This window comes from Chaetodon trifascialis, chromosome 5 (assembly GCF_039877785.1).
Source record: "Chaetodon trifascialis isolate fChaTrf1 chromosome 5, fChaTrf1.hap1, whole genome shotgun sequence".
Taxonomy (NCBI): Eukaryota; Metazoa; Chordata; class Actinopteri; order Chaetodontiformes; family Chaetodontidae; genus Chaetodon; species Chaetodon trifascialis.
This window is the reverse complement of record NC_092060.1, coordinates 13,118,617-13,135,812: the sequence shown is the minus strand read 5'-3', so window position 1 is coordinate 13,135,812 and position 17,196 is coordinate 13,118,617. Positions and strand designations below refer to the sequence as shown.

General features: G+C 46.0%; 1 protein-coding gene across 4 annotated transcripts in view; it reads left to right on the top strand.

The window, feature by feature from the left end:
* The window catches only part of unc5a (unc-5 netrin receptor A), a 122,179-nt gene that overhangs the window by 88,608 nt on the left and 16,375 nt on the right, over positions 1-17,196 (top strand). The window contains exons 6-9 of one of the 4 annotated variants that reach the window (XM_070962375.1): positions 1,487-1,654; positions 8,434-8,598; positions 14,149-14,379; positions 15,117-15,416. In XM_070962375.1, coding sequence (XP_070818476.1) covers positions 1,487-1,654; positions 8,434-8,598; positions 14,149-14,379; positions 15,117-15,416 — 864 coding nt within the window. The remainder of the gene's footprint in view (positions 1-1,486; positions 1,655-8,433; positions 8,599-14,148; positions 14,380-15,116; positions 15,417-17,196) is intronic. The other 3 variants (XM_070962376.1, XM_070962378.1, XM_070962377.1) reach the window with 3 other exon arrangements.

Here is a 17,196-nt window from a genome sequence, read left to right as displayed (position 1 = left end):
AAGATCATTCGCACTCTCATTGTTCGCCTTTCTTGTGTTGTCAAATAATAGTGCTCGCTCTTAGACGCGACAAATTGTGAACAAATTGCCGGGGCGCTTGCATGTGCAATTCTGTTTCTTTCCATCACTCCGTGTGCTTGACAGATGTATTACCGCTGCCGCGTTAATTGTAGTTAAATCATGATAGAAGTCCTTTTGTTCAGAGAAATAGACCTGTTACTGCTCCTCACTTATGTTCTACAGCAGAAAAGACAAACTCAGCTACCTGAGAGCATCGCAGTGCACCATGCTAGCTGACCTAGCTAGCTGTAGCAAGTCATAATAACCGCTACTTTTCAAAGCAGGTTCAACAGGGGGCCAGAGATGCATTTTAACAAGGCCTGGCTGGTGTGACTGCACTCTGTGCTAAGAGGTAATCAGGGGCAGAGTTGCCTGGCAATTTACCTCGCCGTGGCGGGCAATCAATCGCATAGAGAGGGCAAGGAAATGATTCAGCCACGACAAGCACAGGAGAGAGTTAGGGGGAAATTAGGAAGGGAGTATGTACAGAGAAGGAACGACAGTGCTGTTCAAGTCAATAAATCAGGAATCTCTGTATCTTGTAAGCTGAGGCAAACACAGGCAATACAGGAAGGAGCTGATTAGAATTAAACCAGCATGATTTGATGTAATCACCTGCTGTGATCGAGCGATATTGCAGCAATTACGTGCCAATAGACGGTTCAGAACGCGGTTCAGCGAGTGGCTGCAATAATAGACATTCAACGCACCAGTGCCAGTTTCTGAACTGCCTGACCTTTCAGTTTCAAACACAAAAGAGGAATAAATAATACAGAGTCGTTCTCTACAGTTCAAAGAATATTTGAGTTTGAACAATGACATGAAATGATGTGAAATCAGTGATGGTCGTGCGAAGGACAAGAACTGAATTACTGGAACAGACACGATGTGTTTATTTGTCAGTAGTGTGTTGGCATTTCCAAGGAGTAGGTGGTGTTTTTTTATGCATTTATGACCATGAGTATTTAGCTTTCAATGGCATTTCTTTCCAGTGATTACATTCTGTGTGTACTGTGAATGCTTTCTATAATATCTTGCAATGCCTCAGTGAAATTTGGAAGCAGTTTTAAAATGTCCGCTAGTTACTTTGCAGCAGCTGTGTCTTCCTCAGAGATAAGGTCAAAGAAGGCAAGCTGTCATGTTATTTTCTGCTCCCTGTTGAAGCCATTTTGTTTTCACTGCGGTTGACTGTATTTCCGAATCGGACACAGGAAGCAGCCCCCTTTGCTCTTGCTCTTCCATTAGTTCACCTTGCAGTGCCGAACCAAAGAGTGTCACAGCAGTCACGATTATTTTAGCGCAACACACCTCTTGTCCGTAGTGCATGTCGGGTAATCCTGGCTGCTCTGTCCCTTCATCCATCCCTCCCTCCCTTCCTCCCTCCCCGTCCCTCACCCCTCCATCCCCACCGGCGCTGGTCTGACAGTCAACGGCGGCTGGTCCACGTGGACCACCTGGTCGTCCTGCAGTGCCGTGTGTGGGCGTGGCTGGCAGAAGAGGAGTCGGAGCTGCACCAACCCCACGCCACTGAATGGAGGCACATCCTGTGAGGGGCAGAACGTCCAGAAAAGTGCCTGCGTGGCCACCTGTCCAGGTAACTCCCAGGCAACCCTGTTTGTCCTGTGGCGCTTGGCTTCCTGTGGCTTCCTTTTTGCATTTCTTTGCATCTAGAAGTCATCACTTCATCTTTATTTTGGCAGGTCTTTTCTTAGATGTCAGTGCTTCTGTTGTTTTCCTGCAATTAGAGCGCTTACACAGCAATGTCAGAGCCTATTAGTCTTCACAGTAAGGCCTCATCCTGGAAGTGATGTATTTTTATCACTCTTTGTTCACATATCTCTTTATCTTCTGCGCTGTGTGCAGACCCTGCTTTTATTTCAGAGGCCTGTCTGCTTTAAGAGACATGGTCCCAGCCATGGCATTGTGTCAGACCAGCTAGTGCATTTGTTATTGTTTGCTGCTCAAGCTATGCAGTAAATATGGGCAATAAAAAGCTGAATTATGGCGGCCCGTGTGCCATGTTTACGTGTGAGGAGTTGAGGGTGTTTCATTTGCCTGCTCCGTTCTCCCTTGTGAGGGAGAGTCGGAGAGGCAGAGAGTGTCCTGCCTGATACTGAGCAACACATATCGATCCATTTTAGCCTGAGATGGAAGTCAAGCTGCTTCATTTGCAGTCCCACATTAGCCCCCTGACAGAGGGAAAGATAGCGAGGGAGAGAGGGAGAGAGCAGGATGGGGAAAAAGAAGGTGTAAGGTGAAAGCAGGGATAGAGATAGATGGAATCAGATACAGTGTGAGGGAAGCAGGAACAAAGCCCAGAGAGAGAGAGAGAGAGAGAGAGAGGAGGAAGGAGTGGTAGAGAAAGCCCGAGTGTGTACTAGAGCTGGCTGTTTGGCCGCCAGCAGATCAGTCTGTGGACATATAGCCGGGACTCTGCAGCCATGCTGACCGCAGGAGAAATCTCCCACGCTCGGTAAATAGCAGAGAGGGAAATCCAACACCTCTGGCAGCGGCAGCTTCTCCCTGCCTAAAACAGAGGTTATCTTCCTGAATCAGGGTGCTGTGTTACACATCTCCCATGTAAAGACATCACTAGATGTCAAGCGTGAGTGTAAGTAACATGGCCCGCTGGAATACAGCAGGAGGAGAGAGACAAAGGAGAAACGCACGACGGTCCATCAGGACTCTATCTGGGTGGATTTGGAATTATTAGCGGCGGTGCAACCAGTAATGGAATTAGAAGAGGTGTCCAGGGATGCTTGACATTCCCCCATAGCAAAGCAGGATACTGACCTCCATGAGCTTAAAGAGATTAATGTCAGTCCAAGCTGCTATTGTTAAACCAAACCCGCCCTCCTCTCTCTTCCTTTTGCCCCACAAGTTGAAAGTGTGTAATTTCAGCTCTTGGGGTGCCGTGGCAGAAATTTCATTGAGCCCCGTGAACATAGACTTTGGAAGAGAAAGAACATTTTTTTCTCTTGATGAGCGACGCTACAGCGACGTGACCCCGGTCACACCTCGATCGGTCCTGTTGTTTAGCAACAGAGAGCAGCCTCCTTTTTTCACTCGTTACCTGTCTCAGACATAGCACCGGCGGCACAGACAGCCCCAGCTGTTGGACCCCGGAGAGGGTCCCCCTCAAGGCCGAAGTTCACCACGCCAGAGCCTGGGGATGATGGGCTGTTGTTTCCAATCACAAGTGGCAGCGGCTCTGTTGTGTACTCACAGACATGCCTCTGAAGTCCCCCAAGATGAACTGACTGCTCCCATCATTTGTCACCCACACACACGCCCACACAGCCCAGAGAAGACAGCCCCCAAACGCAGCCCAATCCTTACCTTGATTCATCAAACACATGATTAACACATGTATGAATCATCAGCCGGAATAAATGAATAGGAGCTCTCATTTAAGAGTCACGTTCAGCAAGGGGGAGCAGATGAGGCCAGCCTGGCAGAGAGCATCCTCACATACAGGATAACAACTTTAATTATCACTGTGCTTATAGCCTTTGCAAGTCTAATCCACTAGATGCACAGTAGAAGGTGATTTCAGCTTATTTCTGAAGAAAGAGACTTGAAGAGTGAATTACATGGGGAGCTGTAATGCTGCAGATAGACATCATGTTATTTATTTAGACACGGCTGACATTTGGATTCAGACGTAGTCTTCTTTATTTTTTTAAGTCAGCCTTGAGAGGCGTTTCTGCTCTACGGCGCCTTTTGTTTTTGAGCTGCATTTTAAAAATTGAATGATTTTAATGCTGGTCTTGTTTCAAGAATTAATTAATTATCCAGACTGAGATTCTTTGTTGATTATTAGCTCTCTTGTGCATTTATCTCACAGCATTACATCTTTGAAATGGGTTACAGAAAAATATATTTTGGTGTTTTAGCTGCTTATTCTTTGTAATTTGCCGTTGCAGTCTGTGTCTGTTTTGTCTAAAACACATTGATGGCCTCACAGATTTGCTGTACTCCTCCTCTGGGGAGAAAGAGATGCTGTCAGCTGAGTGAATATTCGCTGGAAACAAATCAATTTGAATTTGGTGCCAGCAACATGCAAAGGCTAGAATTTGTCTCTGCACTGCACTGCACTAGTATATATGTATTTCTTTTTGAAACACTGATGGCCATGTGTCGTTCCTTATTTCAAAAGTAGTCTGATTGCTCTGGAGTGGTGCTGAGCTCCAGCCGCAGAGGCATATTTTCATACATGTTCTTCATGCGGACTGACCCTCCACATGTCTGTTCACAATGAGTCTTGTATCTAAATGTGAGCTCCCACCTCTCATCTGGAAACTGTGAAGCTAGAGAGGCTCATCTGTATTTTTGTCCAAGTCTCCAAAGTGTTTAATGAGAGTTGGCGGAGGCCTGTGTGGCAGATCAGATGGGCTCCATGCTGGGAGAGACACAGGGAGCTGTGGAGGAGGAGGCTGAGGCTAAAGCCTGAGGCTCAGAGCAGAGCAGAGCAGATCAACACTTGAGACGGCCGGTAGCCAAACTATGCAAGAGCTTATCTCCGTTTCGCTTTCCTCTCTCTGCCTTCCCCATTTTTCCTTTGTCTCCATCTCATGGTATCCCGCCGATGAATCCCACATAAATCTGCAGTCCATCCCTCACCCTCTCATTGACTCTACCCCTGCGCTGACTTGTGGTCCGAGCCAACAGTCGTGGCAAAATGTCAGCTCGCGCCAAACATTTTCGACAAAGATGCACAACCTGAGCCAACAGCAAATAGTTAGTCCCCACAGAAATAAACAGAGCTGTTACTGATGTGTTAAAGAACAGCAAACAACCTGAAGAGATTTCTAACTCGTGTGAATTATTTAAATATTGTACTGATCCCTCAGGCTTGCCAGAGGAGTCATGAGAATTCTACTAGATGGAAGATAAACAGACTCGGGGCTGGTGTATTTGTGCACGCGTACTTGTAAGTGTGTGTTTGCGCATGTACGTGCTGTACACATGCAAGTTAGCACCCATGTGTCTGCTGTCTGCACTGCGGGCGAGTGTCTAATTCTGCTTCGGAAGTGAGCATTTGTGCGTCTCTGGATATTATCAGAGATTGTTCAGGAGACTCCATATTTTATCCAAGGAATAAATAAGACTACGGCTAATAAATGTGACAGAAAAACACATTAGTTGACTGCGAGAAGACGATGGCCATCTGGTGACAGCCTCGCATCAGCACTGCTTTTAATCATTCTGTGCCATTTGTTTTGGCTCACCCGCTTCATATGTCAATCTGTCTCATTTTGGTGTGTTCTAATGGTTTAGTTAACATAAGGGAGTAGACTCGGCTTTGTTCTGTTATCAGTCACATGCTGTATCACACCCACAGCAAAAAATCTGCTTTTCAGCTATGTCAAAAAATGTGTCAGAATACACATTATTAATGTGTGTCGCATCACCCACATCTGTGGCCAAGCCATCAACCCCCTGCCATGGGTCTGTGCTTTTCTGCAGCCTTTTTTTTCCCCCGCTGCCTTTGAACACTGGGATTTGGGACGGTTACCAGGCACACATGTGTCGACAGGACGTTGGGAGCAGTGGGGCAGCCCGCTGGTCTCAGTGGCACTTGTCTACCTCCTCGTGTTCCCCTCAAGGACACAGAAACCACAGGTGTCCGATGATCTCGGACATTGTTCGTCAGCAGCCATTGTCATTTTGAACAGCAAAGCCTCAAACAGGCCCTCCTACCGACCTGTAGAGAATGGTCGGGTTCCTTTTGCCTCTCCCCTTGACAACATGTCCAAATGGGGGCTTGCCACTGGGCTATTGTATTACTGCCCGTCCTCTGAGACCTGCCTGACCTACAACCTGTGGTGCTGCATGATTGAAAATCAGCTGTGGTGCCTTTTGCAGTCGTGCTAACAATCTCTTTCTGGGGATTTGATAAGGAAAACTCAGCCTGTGGATAACAATTTCCTTATGTGGATTCTGAAAAAATAGAAAGATGAGGTTTGGTTCTGATTTCAGCCTTGAATGTGAAAGGGGAATATCAGGGAAAAAGGCGATTTTCTTGCTTCACTGCATTCTTTGTAACCGCTTACTATCTTTCCAGTTCCTGTTATGTTGTCCAAACATTTCTTTGGTGTCTGCTCCTGTGGAAACACCTCCTCTGCTTTGAAATATTTGCAACATGTGCTCATGAGTCAGACAGGCCATCAAGAGGTGTTTATGCATCTCCATCTTTCTTTGGTTTTGCTCAGCCTCAGGTCGCAGTGCTCGTGTCTCATCCACACTCTCACGAGCAGCACCATGTTTTCCACTCCAATCTCCTTGTTTGAAAACGCTATTTGCATGGCCATTAGTCTTGCTTTATGGTGGAGAAGGGAAGCAGAATTTCATCACCTCATCAGGGCAGATGTTGATCTCATCTCTTTATTTCACAGTGGTGTGGATAAACTGAGGGGCGACATAATATATTCATTAGGATGTAATTCGCTATTCAATCATTCTCATTCCCAGCCTGGATAATCAGCCCACTGGCCCACGGATGGGTCCACTCAATGCCAAACAAGGACAATTATCTGATTGGTTCTGCTCTCTCTGCCAAATGGATCTGACTGCAAAGAGTCCCGAGCTGTGTCAGCATCCCACCACACGCACACGCACACACACACACACACACACACACACACACACACACACACACACACACACACACACACACACACACACACACACACACACACACACACACACACACACACACACACACACACACACACATACACACACAAACCCAAACCCTCTCACATTCTCTCACAATCATTCAAGGACTCACACAGACAAACATGCAGATTTGTGTGAGAGCAAGGTCCAATTCACACACCTGTGCCTCTGGCCTAATACGCTTACAGTGCCTTTTAGCTCCTTTTCCAACTGGGGGCTTGCTCAAAAACCAAATAACATAATTGCTTTGTAGAGTTATGCCGTGATGGGTATCCCACCCTGAGTAACATCTCACTTATGTTTTATTAACCAAAGCCGCTGACCTGCAGCGGGTCATGCCCCCTGCACTCTTTATTGCTAGGATTAATGAGCACTAAGGTTTCCTTGCACTTAGGTCAGTCAGGAGGAGGGTTACTACTGTCATAGAGGTGTGTGTGTGTGTGTGTGTGTGTGTGTGTGTGTGTGTGTGTGTGTGTGTGTGTGTGTGTGTGTGTGTGTGTGCGTGCGTGCGTGTGTGCAGCTCTGGTGATTCTTGTCTGGTCCCCTTCGCCCTTACATTTGGGAGAGAGAAAGAGCAAGATGGTGGCGTTTTTCTCCCGTGAGAGCTCATTACTGCTCTTTTCCCCATTAGCCCTATGGTAACCTTCCCCAGGCCTGGCTCCGCGTCGCTGTCAATATCACTCCCAGCTGCCGCCCCACCCCGGCCACAATGCCAAATTACCCCCAACCATTGCAAAATGGCCTCCCTCTCTGCGTGTGGTAAAGCCACTGATATTTCTTACAGCAGGGCCCTCTCAGAACTATTACCAGCCCATTTCAATTTGTTTCATTGTGCTCGCTGATGGAAGGGTGTGTTTGAAGTTCTGGTAGATAGAAACAGGCTGCAGGTGTAATGTACAGTAATGTTCAGAGTAATACCACCTGTGTCTTGCATTCAGATACACAGCAGGTAATCCTCATGTTGCTATAGTAACAGCTTGTTTTGACAAAGAAATCACATGGGGGGAGATTTGCTTCCTCTCACAAATGTTCACGTTTTAGGCGAGTTTTTAACTCGAGATATTTGCATGTGCATGTATGTTTGATATCAGACTAGAGGGCCAATTTCCCAGAGGTTAAGTCTTTCTCCCTGTACAGATTTAGTTTGTTGACAGCTGGGTCTACCAGGCCACAGCACCTTCCACAGCACCCTCATCCCATTGGGGTTTAGCTTAGTTGCATCTGATTTCCATGTTGGAAATAAACAAAGAAAGCAGAATAGAGACAATATGGCTCTCCTCAGCAGTTTTACACGCTTTGGTTTCCCTGTGCATCTGCTGGATTTGAGTGTGTGCAAGTGGATTTGCATGTCTTTATAATGCTTTCCCTGCCAGGTTTCCATTTTAGAGCAAGTGGATTTGCACAGGATGGCAACAGAGTATTCTACCAGTTGTTCTCATCTCACACGCAAATACACCACTCCTTTTACACCGCTGCTGCATGTGAACTTCCCTGTGTAGAGCCTTAACATTTCACACAGTTTGTAAGAAAAAAAGTTGCAGCTTGTTTTATTGAAAGCGTTCGGCATGTTTTCCAATCAATAGTTTTCCTGTGAACTAGAATGTAAGTGTTTGAAGTGGATCGGCTTGAGTTTTTGCAGCAGTGTGTGTGTTTTTGCGCTCACCCATGTTTTTTTATCACATCTGTCTGCAGTGGACGGAGGCTGGAGCGAGTGGAGCAAGTGGTCGGCGTGTGGTGCAGACTGTTCGATGTGGAGGAGCAGGGAGTGTACCCAGCCCTCACCTGGCACCGGGGGCAAGGACTGCCAGGGGCTCGACCTCCAGTCTCTCAACTGCACCAGCGAGCAGTGCCCACAGAGTGAGTGCACTACCGCCCACATACGGCAAACTATACTCTCAGCTGTTCAGCTCAGTGGAACAATAGAAAAGATGCAGTAGCACGAGGTATTTTTAAACATGTGTCTGCAACAGGATCAGCAGAGTGCAGTTTAGTGATATATTTGCTTTTTATAACTGAGCTGATGGGTGGCTAATGGACATTTTAAATTCAATAAATATGTTCAAAACAACTTTTCAGAGCTGTAGCTTAAAAATACACTACTGCTCTGAATAATAGAAAAAACAGAAGCGCAGCACTCTCAAGGCCAAGCCCTTCATCAAATACAACAACAAGTGGATCGCAAACAGTACATGGAGAACAGGTGTACAGGATTAGCATCGATTAGCCCCTGTACCAAGACAGGTAGAGAGGATGGGGAGGGAAAGGCTTTTGTTTCTGAATACAGTTTCCACTTCAGTAACAGACGTGTGTCCTTCTCCTTCTTTTATCAGATCAAATAAACATTTTATGCCTCCTTTATGGCATCCGCTTCCTGTGATAGATGTTGAGTGTATTTTAGAAGAGGTTCATAAAGGAAACGTGTCCATCCCGTAAGACACTTGCACTGACTCTGCGGCCCGTTTCCCGCTCGTCCCCATCTGCGTGACCTTTTCAGGCTATCGCTGCTAATAAACAGTGATGTGACGCTCACCGAGAGGATATAATATACAATCTTTTCACCTGCGCCGGTGCTTTGATGCTGTCTGACCTATTAATAGAGCTGAGAATTAAACCATCTCTCTTCTGATTAAAAGACAACCTGCCAGATAACGTGCTACAGGTCAGCTCAGCCAAGAAACAGCACATGGCAGGTATGCACGTGCGCCGTGTTTGTTTTCAACGTGCATTTGTTTTATATAGCTACATATTTCAAGTTAATCTTCTTTTTGTGTGTGTGTTAAATAGCCAGTATTGTGTTGCCACTCCCCGCATGTCATTAATAGACCATGTGCATACTGTCAGGATTAGAGACCGCGAAGCTCGTACAGCCCGAGCCAGCAGCTGAGTGGAAAGTGGCACCGCAGGGTCCGCCGCTGACCAGATGGACACGAAGGGAGAGCTCTGTCGCTCCCTACAGATATCAAAGACGGAAAGATATTGCAGCTTCCCATCCAGAAATGATGAGTCTCAGGGTGGCATCTCACAGAGAAAATGTTATAAATAGTGCGCTCTTTGGCTGATCTGCATGGTAAACACAGAGTTTAAATGGGGATTTGGTTGACATGAGCCAGTGAATTAATAAACTCAATTACGTATCTTGCACTTATTGACGTGATCGGATAGACCGATGCATGGAGAGCCGGGGCGACTGCGCGAATGTTTTTCATGTATATGTGTTAGTGTGAATGTGTGTCTTAGTGTGTGCATGCATGTGCGTGTGTCAACCGTTAGCTGGGTTTGGCTGGTGCAGTGAACCAGGGAGCTAAGTCAGCCCATCATCAAAGGTCAGCAGCTCCTCCCCAGAGAGGCAAGATATATACACAAAGATGCCAGTCATTGTTCCTCTCTCTCTCACACACACACACACACACACACATGGTCGCTCAGTATTTACACTGACAGTGCAGAGCAGAGCGCTGGCCTCTGAAGAATGCCTGTCCCAATCTGTTCCCAGCAGATGTGTTTCCATAGACAACGGCTGTGTGAAGTATTATAATAAGCAAAATAGCAAGATGGTTTTGGCTTGTCAGCAACTCCCATACTTCAACCATGTCTGCAGGCTATTAGCTGAGATGGAAAACTTCCCCCTGAAACAAAAGGCACCCTTCTCTTCTCCAGTGTAATCAAACAATGCGACTGCAGAGTGAGCCGGAGTTGCTCTGCCACAAAAGGTGTCCTCTGTCTGAGGACCTCACAGACGCGTCTAATCTCCCTCATTAAGACAGAAATGGCGCACGTTAGCTGAAGCTATTGTTTTGGGTGTTACATATATGAGAATCAGTGCTTTGTGTCTAAAATAAACAGATCTGACCCAGGCAGGATCATTTTCATAAAGCAAACAAGTTCAGCCTAAGATGGAGCCACGTAATCTGTGCAGCCAAATAATAAATGCGCTGGCAGTGTGCCAGAGCCAAAATGGCAGACAGGTGTTAGAGGGCACGAAAATGATAGTGGGGGAAATATAACGCTGCTCGTATTCTCTGGCACAGGAAATTAGGACAACATAAAAACAATTATTTGGCTTAATGTGTGTAATGAAGGTAATGAACTTAATTTGCGGCAGCATCCCGTTTTGGGGATGTCACAAATGATTGTGCGAAGGCCATCAAACTATTAATCTGTTTTTAGCCTGCTTTCCAGTACGGGGGCTAATTTGGTGGCGGAGCAGCTGATGTTGTCGTCATGGGTGTGTTTTGTCAGAGCGGGGGTCACGGGCTGCGTGAAAAATGGCTGACCATTTATTTTGGGCCATATTTCACCAGGACCCGCTGAGGGATGGGACGACTGTATTGTGGAGAATAGTAATGGTCACGTTCACTTTGAGAGTTTTAGTAGCCATATTTCCCTGACCTTAAGAACTCCAATGTTATTCATCTTCGGGCGGGTGACTGGGATTGGCCATGGGATGAAATATATTCTCATGTCTCTTGATAAATGCCCGAGGAGGAGGCACAGGAGGCTGCGAAGCTTTTATTTATCAATGCAGGAGAGAGAGTTGAGGACTATCGGGTGCGGACATTGTGCCGACTGCCAATGCAGAGAGGGTCCGAACTTCAACAGGAGCCTGGTACATCGCCTCAGAGGTAGATGAATTATAAATCCATACTGGCCCATCTCAAGTGAAACTGATCCCTAACCAGCCAGCCCTGGAGCAAGTCTGAGGAGCTGAACTTAAAGCTTCAGAGAGGGGAACAAACACAGATTGGCCCAGGGTCAACTCTGAAAACAGCTCATCAGATCCACAGATTATCCGCAGGTGGGTGTCAATCATGAGGAGAGGTCACACACAAAGAGAATCAAAAGTTCCTCGCCAGCAATTACATCAAGTGGAAATGAACGATGGAGTGACAGGCCGCAAAGAGGGAAGGAGAGTTAAATTGGTAGAGAGTGTGTGTGGAAAAGGAAGGAGAGAGAGAGAGAGAGAGTGCGCTAGAGGGGGACTAAAGTAAAGCCCATCCAATTATAAAACCTGATTAGCTATGTCAATTAAAGTGTGATGGATGTCCTTTCAATTATTGGCTGGCATCATGAAAATCAATGAGCGGGGGCCAAGAGGAGCTGAGAGCAGTTGCTGGTCAGGGTTGTACCGAGCATCGGGATCGTTTCGCTGTGACACCTGGTGGGTCAGATAAAACTTCACTCAGCGATGCTCCGATAAGCCACCAGAGATTACAGACAGAATAGAGGGAGAGAGAGGGAGCGAGGAAGAGAGAGAGAGAGAGAGAGAGAATTGTCTGATTGACTGACTTTATTGTCTGGGTGCAAGAATTGTGTGTGCGCAGTGGCTGAGATACTGGATCTTTGCATCTGAGTTTAGCTCAGGTGCCTTTGGTTTGCCCTTAGAAAGCAAACAGCAACCGGCCAATCTGAGGCTATGTTTATCCAATCAGCAGAACCCAGTAGGCCTGTCTCCTTGCTGACCGCTGTTGTTTTGTCTTGAGTCAGGCTGCGCATCTCTCTGTAGACTGCAGTGCTAGAAGTCCAAATATCACTGCCTCGCCTGGCCTTTGACTCACCAAGACAATTGGATTTGGGAACTTTAATGAGAGGTTCAGCCATAGTCTCTCCCCCCTTTTTTGGAGCTCATTGTGGAAGGTGGAAGGTTTAGCCGGGCTGCTTACAGTTAAGCACCTTTGTTCTTCCCTGAGGAGAGAGACGGAGACGGAGAGAGGCACAGGCAGGTAAATGGACAGGATGAGAGGTGGAGGATGGATGTATGTATCCTGTAAGGCTCTTCACGCCCTAAGTGTGTTCTGTGCAGACGTGCGATGTGATGGCAAGAACACACACGCTTGTGTTTATCTTCAGCAAGTCATTTACAATTGATTACATGTCAAGAGATCTCTGCCATTACAACAGGCTGCCATAGAGCTTGGCTGCATATAATCCCGCTACTTAAGGTATCAGATTGTACTGAGATAATCACCCATGAAATAGATTCGGGCATTTCTCTTAAAGACTTGGGCATGTCAGGCGGCTTTGTCCAAAGAAATGGATTTTTTGAGGCAAAAGGAGAAGGCAAGGACAAACGGATGAAAAGAAATGAATAGAGATGAGAATGAGACACAGAAAAGAGTACTCTTTTTGACCATTTTTCTCTTTTTTTCCCAACTAGCTGCTAGCGCGCCGCTAATTTAATTGTGCCATTTTCATGTTGCAGATTTACTAACACCAATTAAAACTTGTCAAATCTGTGTTTCCAAGGCTGAGCGCAGTCCCTGTCAAGTGGTAAAAGTACACAGGGGTGAAAAAACACCACGGCAGTCCAGAGATAGTTATCAAATATGTGGTAGCTGTTAATCAGGTCGATTTTGACACAAACCCTCAGGACTTCTTGCTCATTGCTGAAACGCAGATCGCGCATGCTGTCAGTCACAGGCACACGCTGTCTCTTGATTCGTCTTTTTTTTTTGTCCCTCTTAAATTCTCATTTTCGTTCTTGCATGTTTGCTGCTCTCTCCCTGCTTCTGTCCTCCTCCTTTTGTTGTCAACTCAGCGCACGCCTGCCTGCAGCACTTTAACCTTTGTCGCTGTTCTCCATCCCTCAAAGCTGCGCTGCTCAATGCGTCCCCTCCTCGACTGTGTTCAGTTGACAGCACTACGCCCCCGTGGCTCCCCGGGACAATGGCCTTCCACAAAGGCCCCAGGAGCATCCTCCACCTCCGCCACCAAATTCCCCCAGCCCAGGGAGACAGCCGTAGCAAATCCCATTCTCCTGCACAACACACACACACAATACATCTGCACAAATGCACACGCACATTGATGTTTGTCTGGGCTTAGCTGTCATCTTCATACTGTACTTTTGGGAGAAAGGCGCTCTTATGTTTTTAGAGAGAAAGAGAGACATTCAGTAAGAGGTGCTAGAATTTCATAAGCAAATCCTTCATTTTTCCATTGTCTCTCTTGAGGGTGTTGTATGCTTGGAGACAGAGAGAAAAAGACAGGGGAGAGAAAGAACATGCTAGCACAAGATATATTTATCCAGTGCTGAAATCAGGTAAGGTAACACTGAATACCTGCTGCAGAAACTGGTTCTTTCTCCTCTGCGATTGTCTACAGCTCGACATGGAAGCTTTAGGCTGTTGAAAATACTTAAAAATCAAGATGATTGTGTCATATTTGCTAATTTTGCCTCTGCATCAAACAGTCAGGGGCGAAGTCAAGCAGCATTAGGTGGCAAGCAAGGAACGTGCAGCTGATTTCACGCCATTAAACAGAACCTCGAGTGAGGTTCGCACGAAAGATAATGAAAGCTGTCGCAGCAGCACACATTGATATTCTTATTGTTGGTACACATTCAGCGCCTGAGGGAAGTTTTTCAGTCATTCTTAATCACTTTTCTGTTGTGCCGTCTTCCCCTTGCAGCCGCCAGCGGGGCCGAGGACGTGGCTCTCTACGTGGGCATGGTGGCGGTGGCTCTGTGTCTGACTCTGCTGCTCATCGTGGTGGTCCTGGTCTACCGGCGCAAGAAGGAGGGCCTGGATGCAGACGTGGCAGACTCCTCCATCCTCACCACTGGCTTCCAGCCCATGGGCATCAAGCCCAGCAAGCCAGGTGTGTGGGCACCGCGGCCACGCAGGCCTCCCCCCCACAGCAGTAGGACACTGTTCTTTGTTCTACCCTCCTCTGTGCGTCCGTCGGTCTGTCCGCCTGCCCACCGTGACCATGCAGCACCCATCTACATGTACCAGTGATCCAGTGTTTGTTTGTGGTCGTGGAGGTGGTGTGAATGTGTTTACAGTGGTTTGTAGTCTAAGCAAGATGTATTATGTCGTGTGTTAGTGTGTGTGTGCGGTGCACAAGCTGTTTATTTGCCTGCCTGACACATTATGTTTCGCCACCACCTCATTGTCAGGAAATGTACCCACTCTGTTTACTGCCTGTGTGTGTGGAGCCTCTGAGGTTTACCAGCGAGTAATAGAAATACAACTGTCTGAGTTGGATGGAGATGGGGAACTGGGTTGCAGTGCCTGTGATTCACCGTGAAAAAAGCCTTTATACATTCTGGGTGCTAAGCTGCATCTGAGTTCTGTTTGGAATTGATTGTGTGGTTGCTAAAGAGACAGACAGAGATAGAGAGAGGGGAGGGGAAGAGACTGGCTTTGGGTGGAATCTGTGTTTGTGTATTGTCAAGAATGTGTGCGTGTGAGTCTTGTGTTTTCTGCACCATGTGTCTTTTCTTGTTTGTTTCAGTTTTCTGTGTGTGTTGCGACAGCTTTAGAGAGTGTGAGGTCTGTCTCTGTGATGTATGAACCATCTCGCCTGCCACTCATGGAGATTCACACATTTGCTTTTGTCTGTTTTCTTTTTTTTTATTATTACTATTTAAACAGAGAATTCACATTTGCTCACCATCCAGCCCGATCTAACCACCACCACCACCAGTTACCAAGGCACCCTGCGCTCTCGCCACGATGCCACTGGGAAGTTTTCAATGACCAACGGGCCTTTGCTGGACCCGCTTCCCAACGGCTCACACACATTGCACAATGGCAAGCTTAACGCCGACACCGCTGAGTTTGTGAGCAGGCTGTCCACTCAGAGCTACTTTAAAACGCTGACCCGTGATGTAGCTAACACCTCCTATGGGACCTTCAACTTCCTGGGAGGAAGGCTGACGATCCCCAACACAGGTGGGTTCTTCTTTTAGGTTGATATGTAGTAGGTTTAATAAAAGGTGCTTTCACACCTGTAGTTCAGTTCAGTGGGTTTGATCCAGTTCATGTTCTCAAAAACTAAGAGCTGTAGACAGAAAGTCACTTGGACTGACAGGGAGCTCATTCATTGGACAGTTTCAGTGATGTCATTGTGCTTCGTGGTCAGTTATGAAGCATATTACTGCAGCATGTGTAACAATATGCTCAACAAAGAGCTTGTGAAGAAAAAAGATTTGGAGCAAGAATAGTTGTATATCATAAGAAACCCCTGAAAAGGGATAGTCCGGTATAGACAATGGATGGATTGATGGATGGATTGATTTAATAGCAGCATAGTTTTTGAAATTCTGCTAAAATGACACATCAGCTATCAAGACCAGACTCTTTTGGTCCTCTTTTACCTGTGCAACCTTTTATGATAGGTCTGGTCTGGTTGCAGTTTCAATAATGCTCATAATCAATTTTTGTACCTCTGCAGAATTACAAACCCCTCCCCCCAAAAAAATAAAATAAATAAATAAATAAAATAAAATAAATAGATAAATACACACACAAACTTTAAGGTGAAGTTAAAGTGCAGGATGAATTGGAGTGCTAATCAAGCTGGATGCAAGTCCCCAAGAACTGTCCAATCGATAACCCTTTATGTCCATAAGCCTTTATGTTTACAGCTCTTGGTCCAGTTAGAAGAAGTCACCGAGAACTAAAGGGCAACAATGAACAATGTATAATTAATTTTTCTTGGTGCAAACTAGTTTACTGCTTCCCACACTCATTTGTAAATGTGATTTATGGAAACTCTAAGTTGAGAAGGAAATTAGTAAAAAGTCTTACCGCAGCTGAGTTGAGCAGTAAAAGTAGTTTCCATTACAGGAAGATTTCAGTAATCCTCTGTGGGATCTCCTGTTTTGTCGCCGTACTTGAAACAAACAAACAAAAGTTCCACCTAAACAATGCAGCATCTGCTATTAAATGTAAAAAATACGGTGGGATCAAATCAGGTTTTATTTGTATTGCCCATTTCATACATCATGATTGCCTTTACATAAAAAAAGAACATTTACAGAAACTTTACAACACCTGTTTTAATGACACGATGCCTCCGAAAGAACATTAACAAGGAGAATTTATCAGTCACAGCTGAGTCCCATAAACGTCTCAATAGCTCATTGAAACCGACCAAGACCATTCAGCCTTTAAATCTAGTGTATGCGGGTTTCCTAATAGGTTTGTAGTGTGATAACACATAAAAGTGTTTCAGCGCTTCATACAAAACAGCGTAGTGCACAGGCTGTGTTTCTCTGTGTAATACCAGTGAGTTTCTAACAGTCATAAGGAGCACGATGAAGCACCAAAAATTATACGAGAGGCTTGTTTTAGCTGAGCAATTAAAATGGATTGCGTGTGAAGGGTTCACTTGTTTATCCAGAAAATAAATCATCCAAAAAAAAGCAAGGTGTTGAAATGCATAATGGAGTACAATGTTCTATCAATAACCAAAAAAAATCACGAGTGTGCACCAAACACTTTGTACTCTGAGCGATTCCTGGAAAGAAGCCTTGAATAAATTAGTCCTATGAGGCGACCTCGCTCATGACAGAGCTGGTCGAATTTGTAGCTGCTGTCCACAAGTGTCGTTTCCCTGCTGTGAGCATGGACACGGGAATAGAGATAGTCCATTAAAGATTAGTCTGATAAAAGATATAAAAAGCCCAACATCATTAGTACCCTATTTTGCTTCCCCTCTTCACATTAG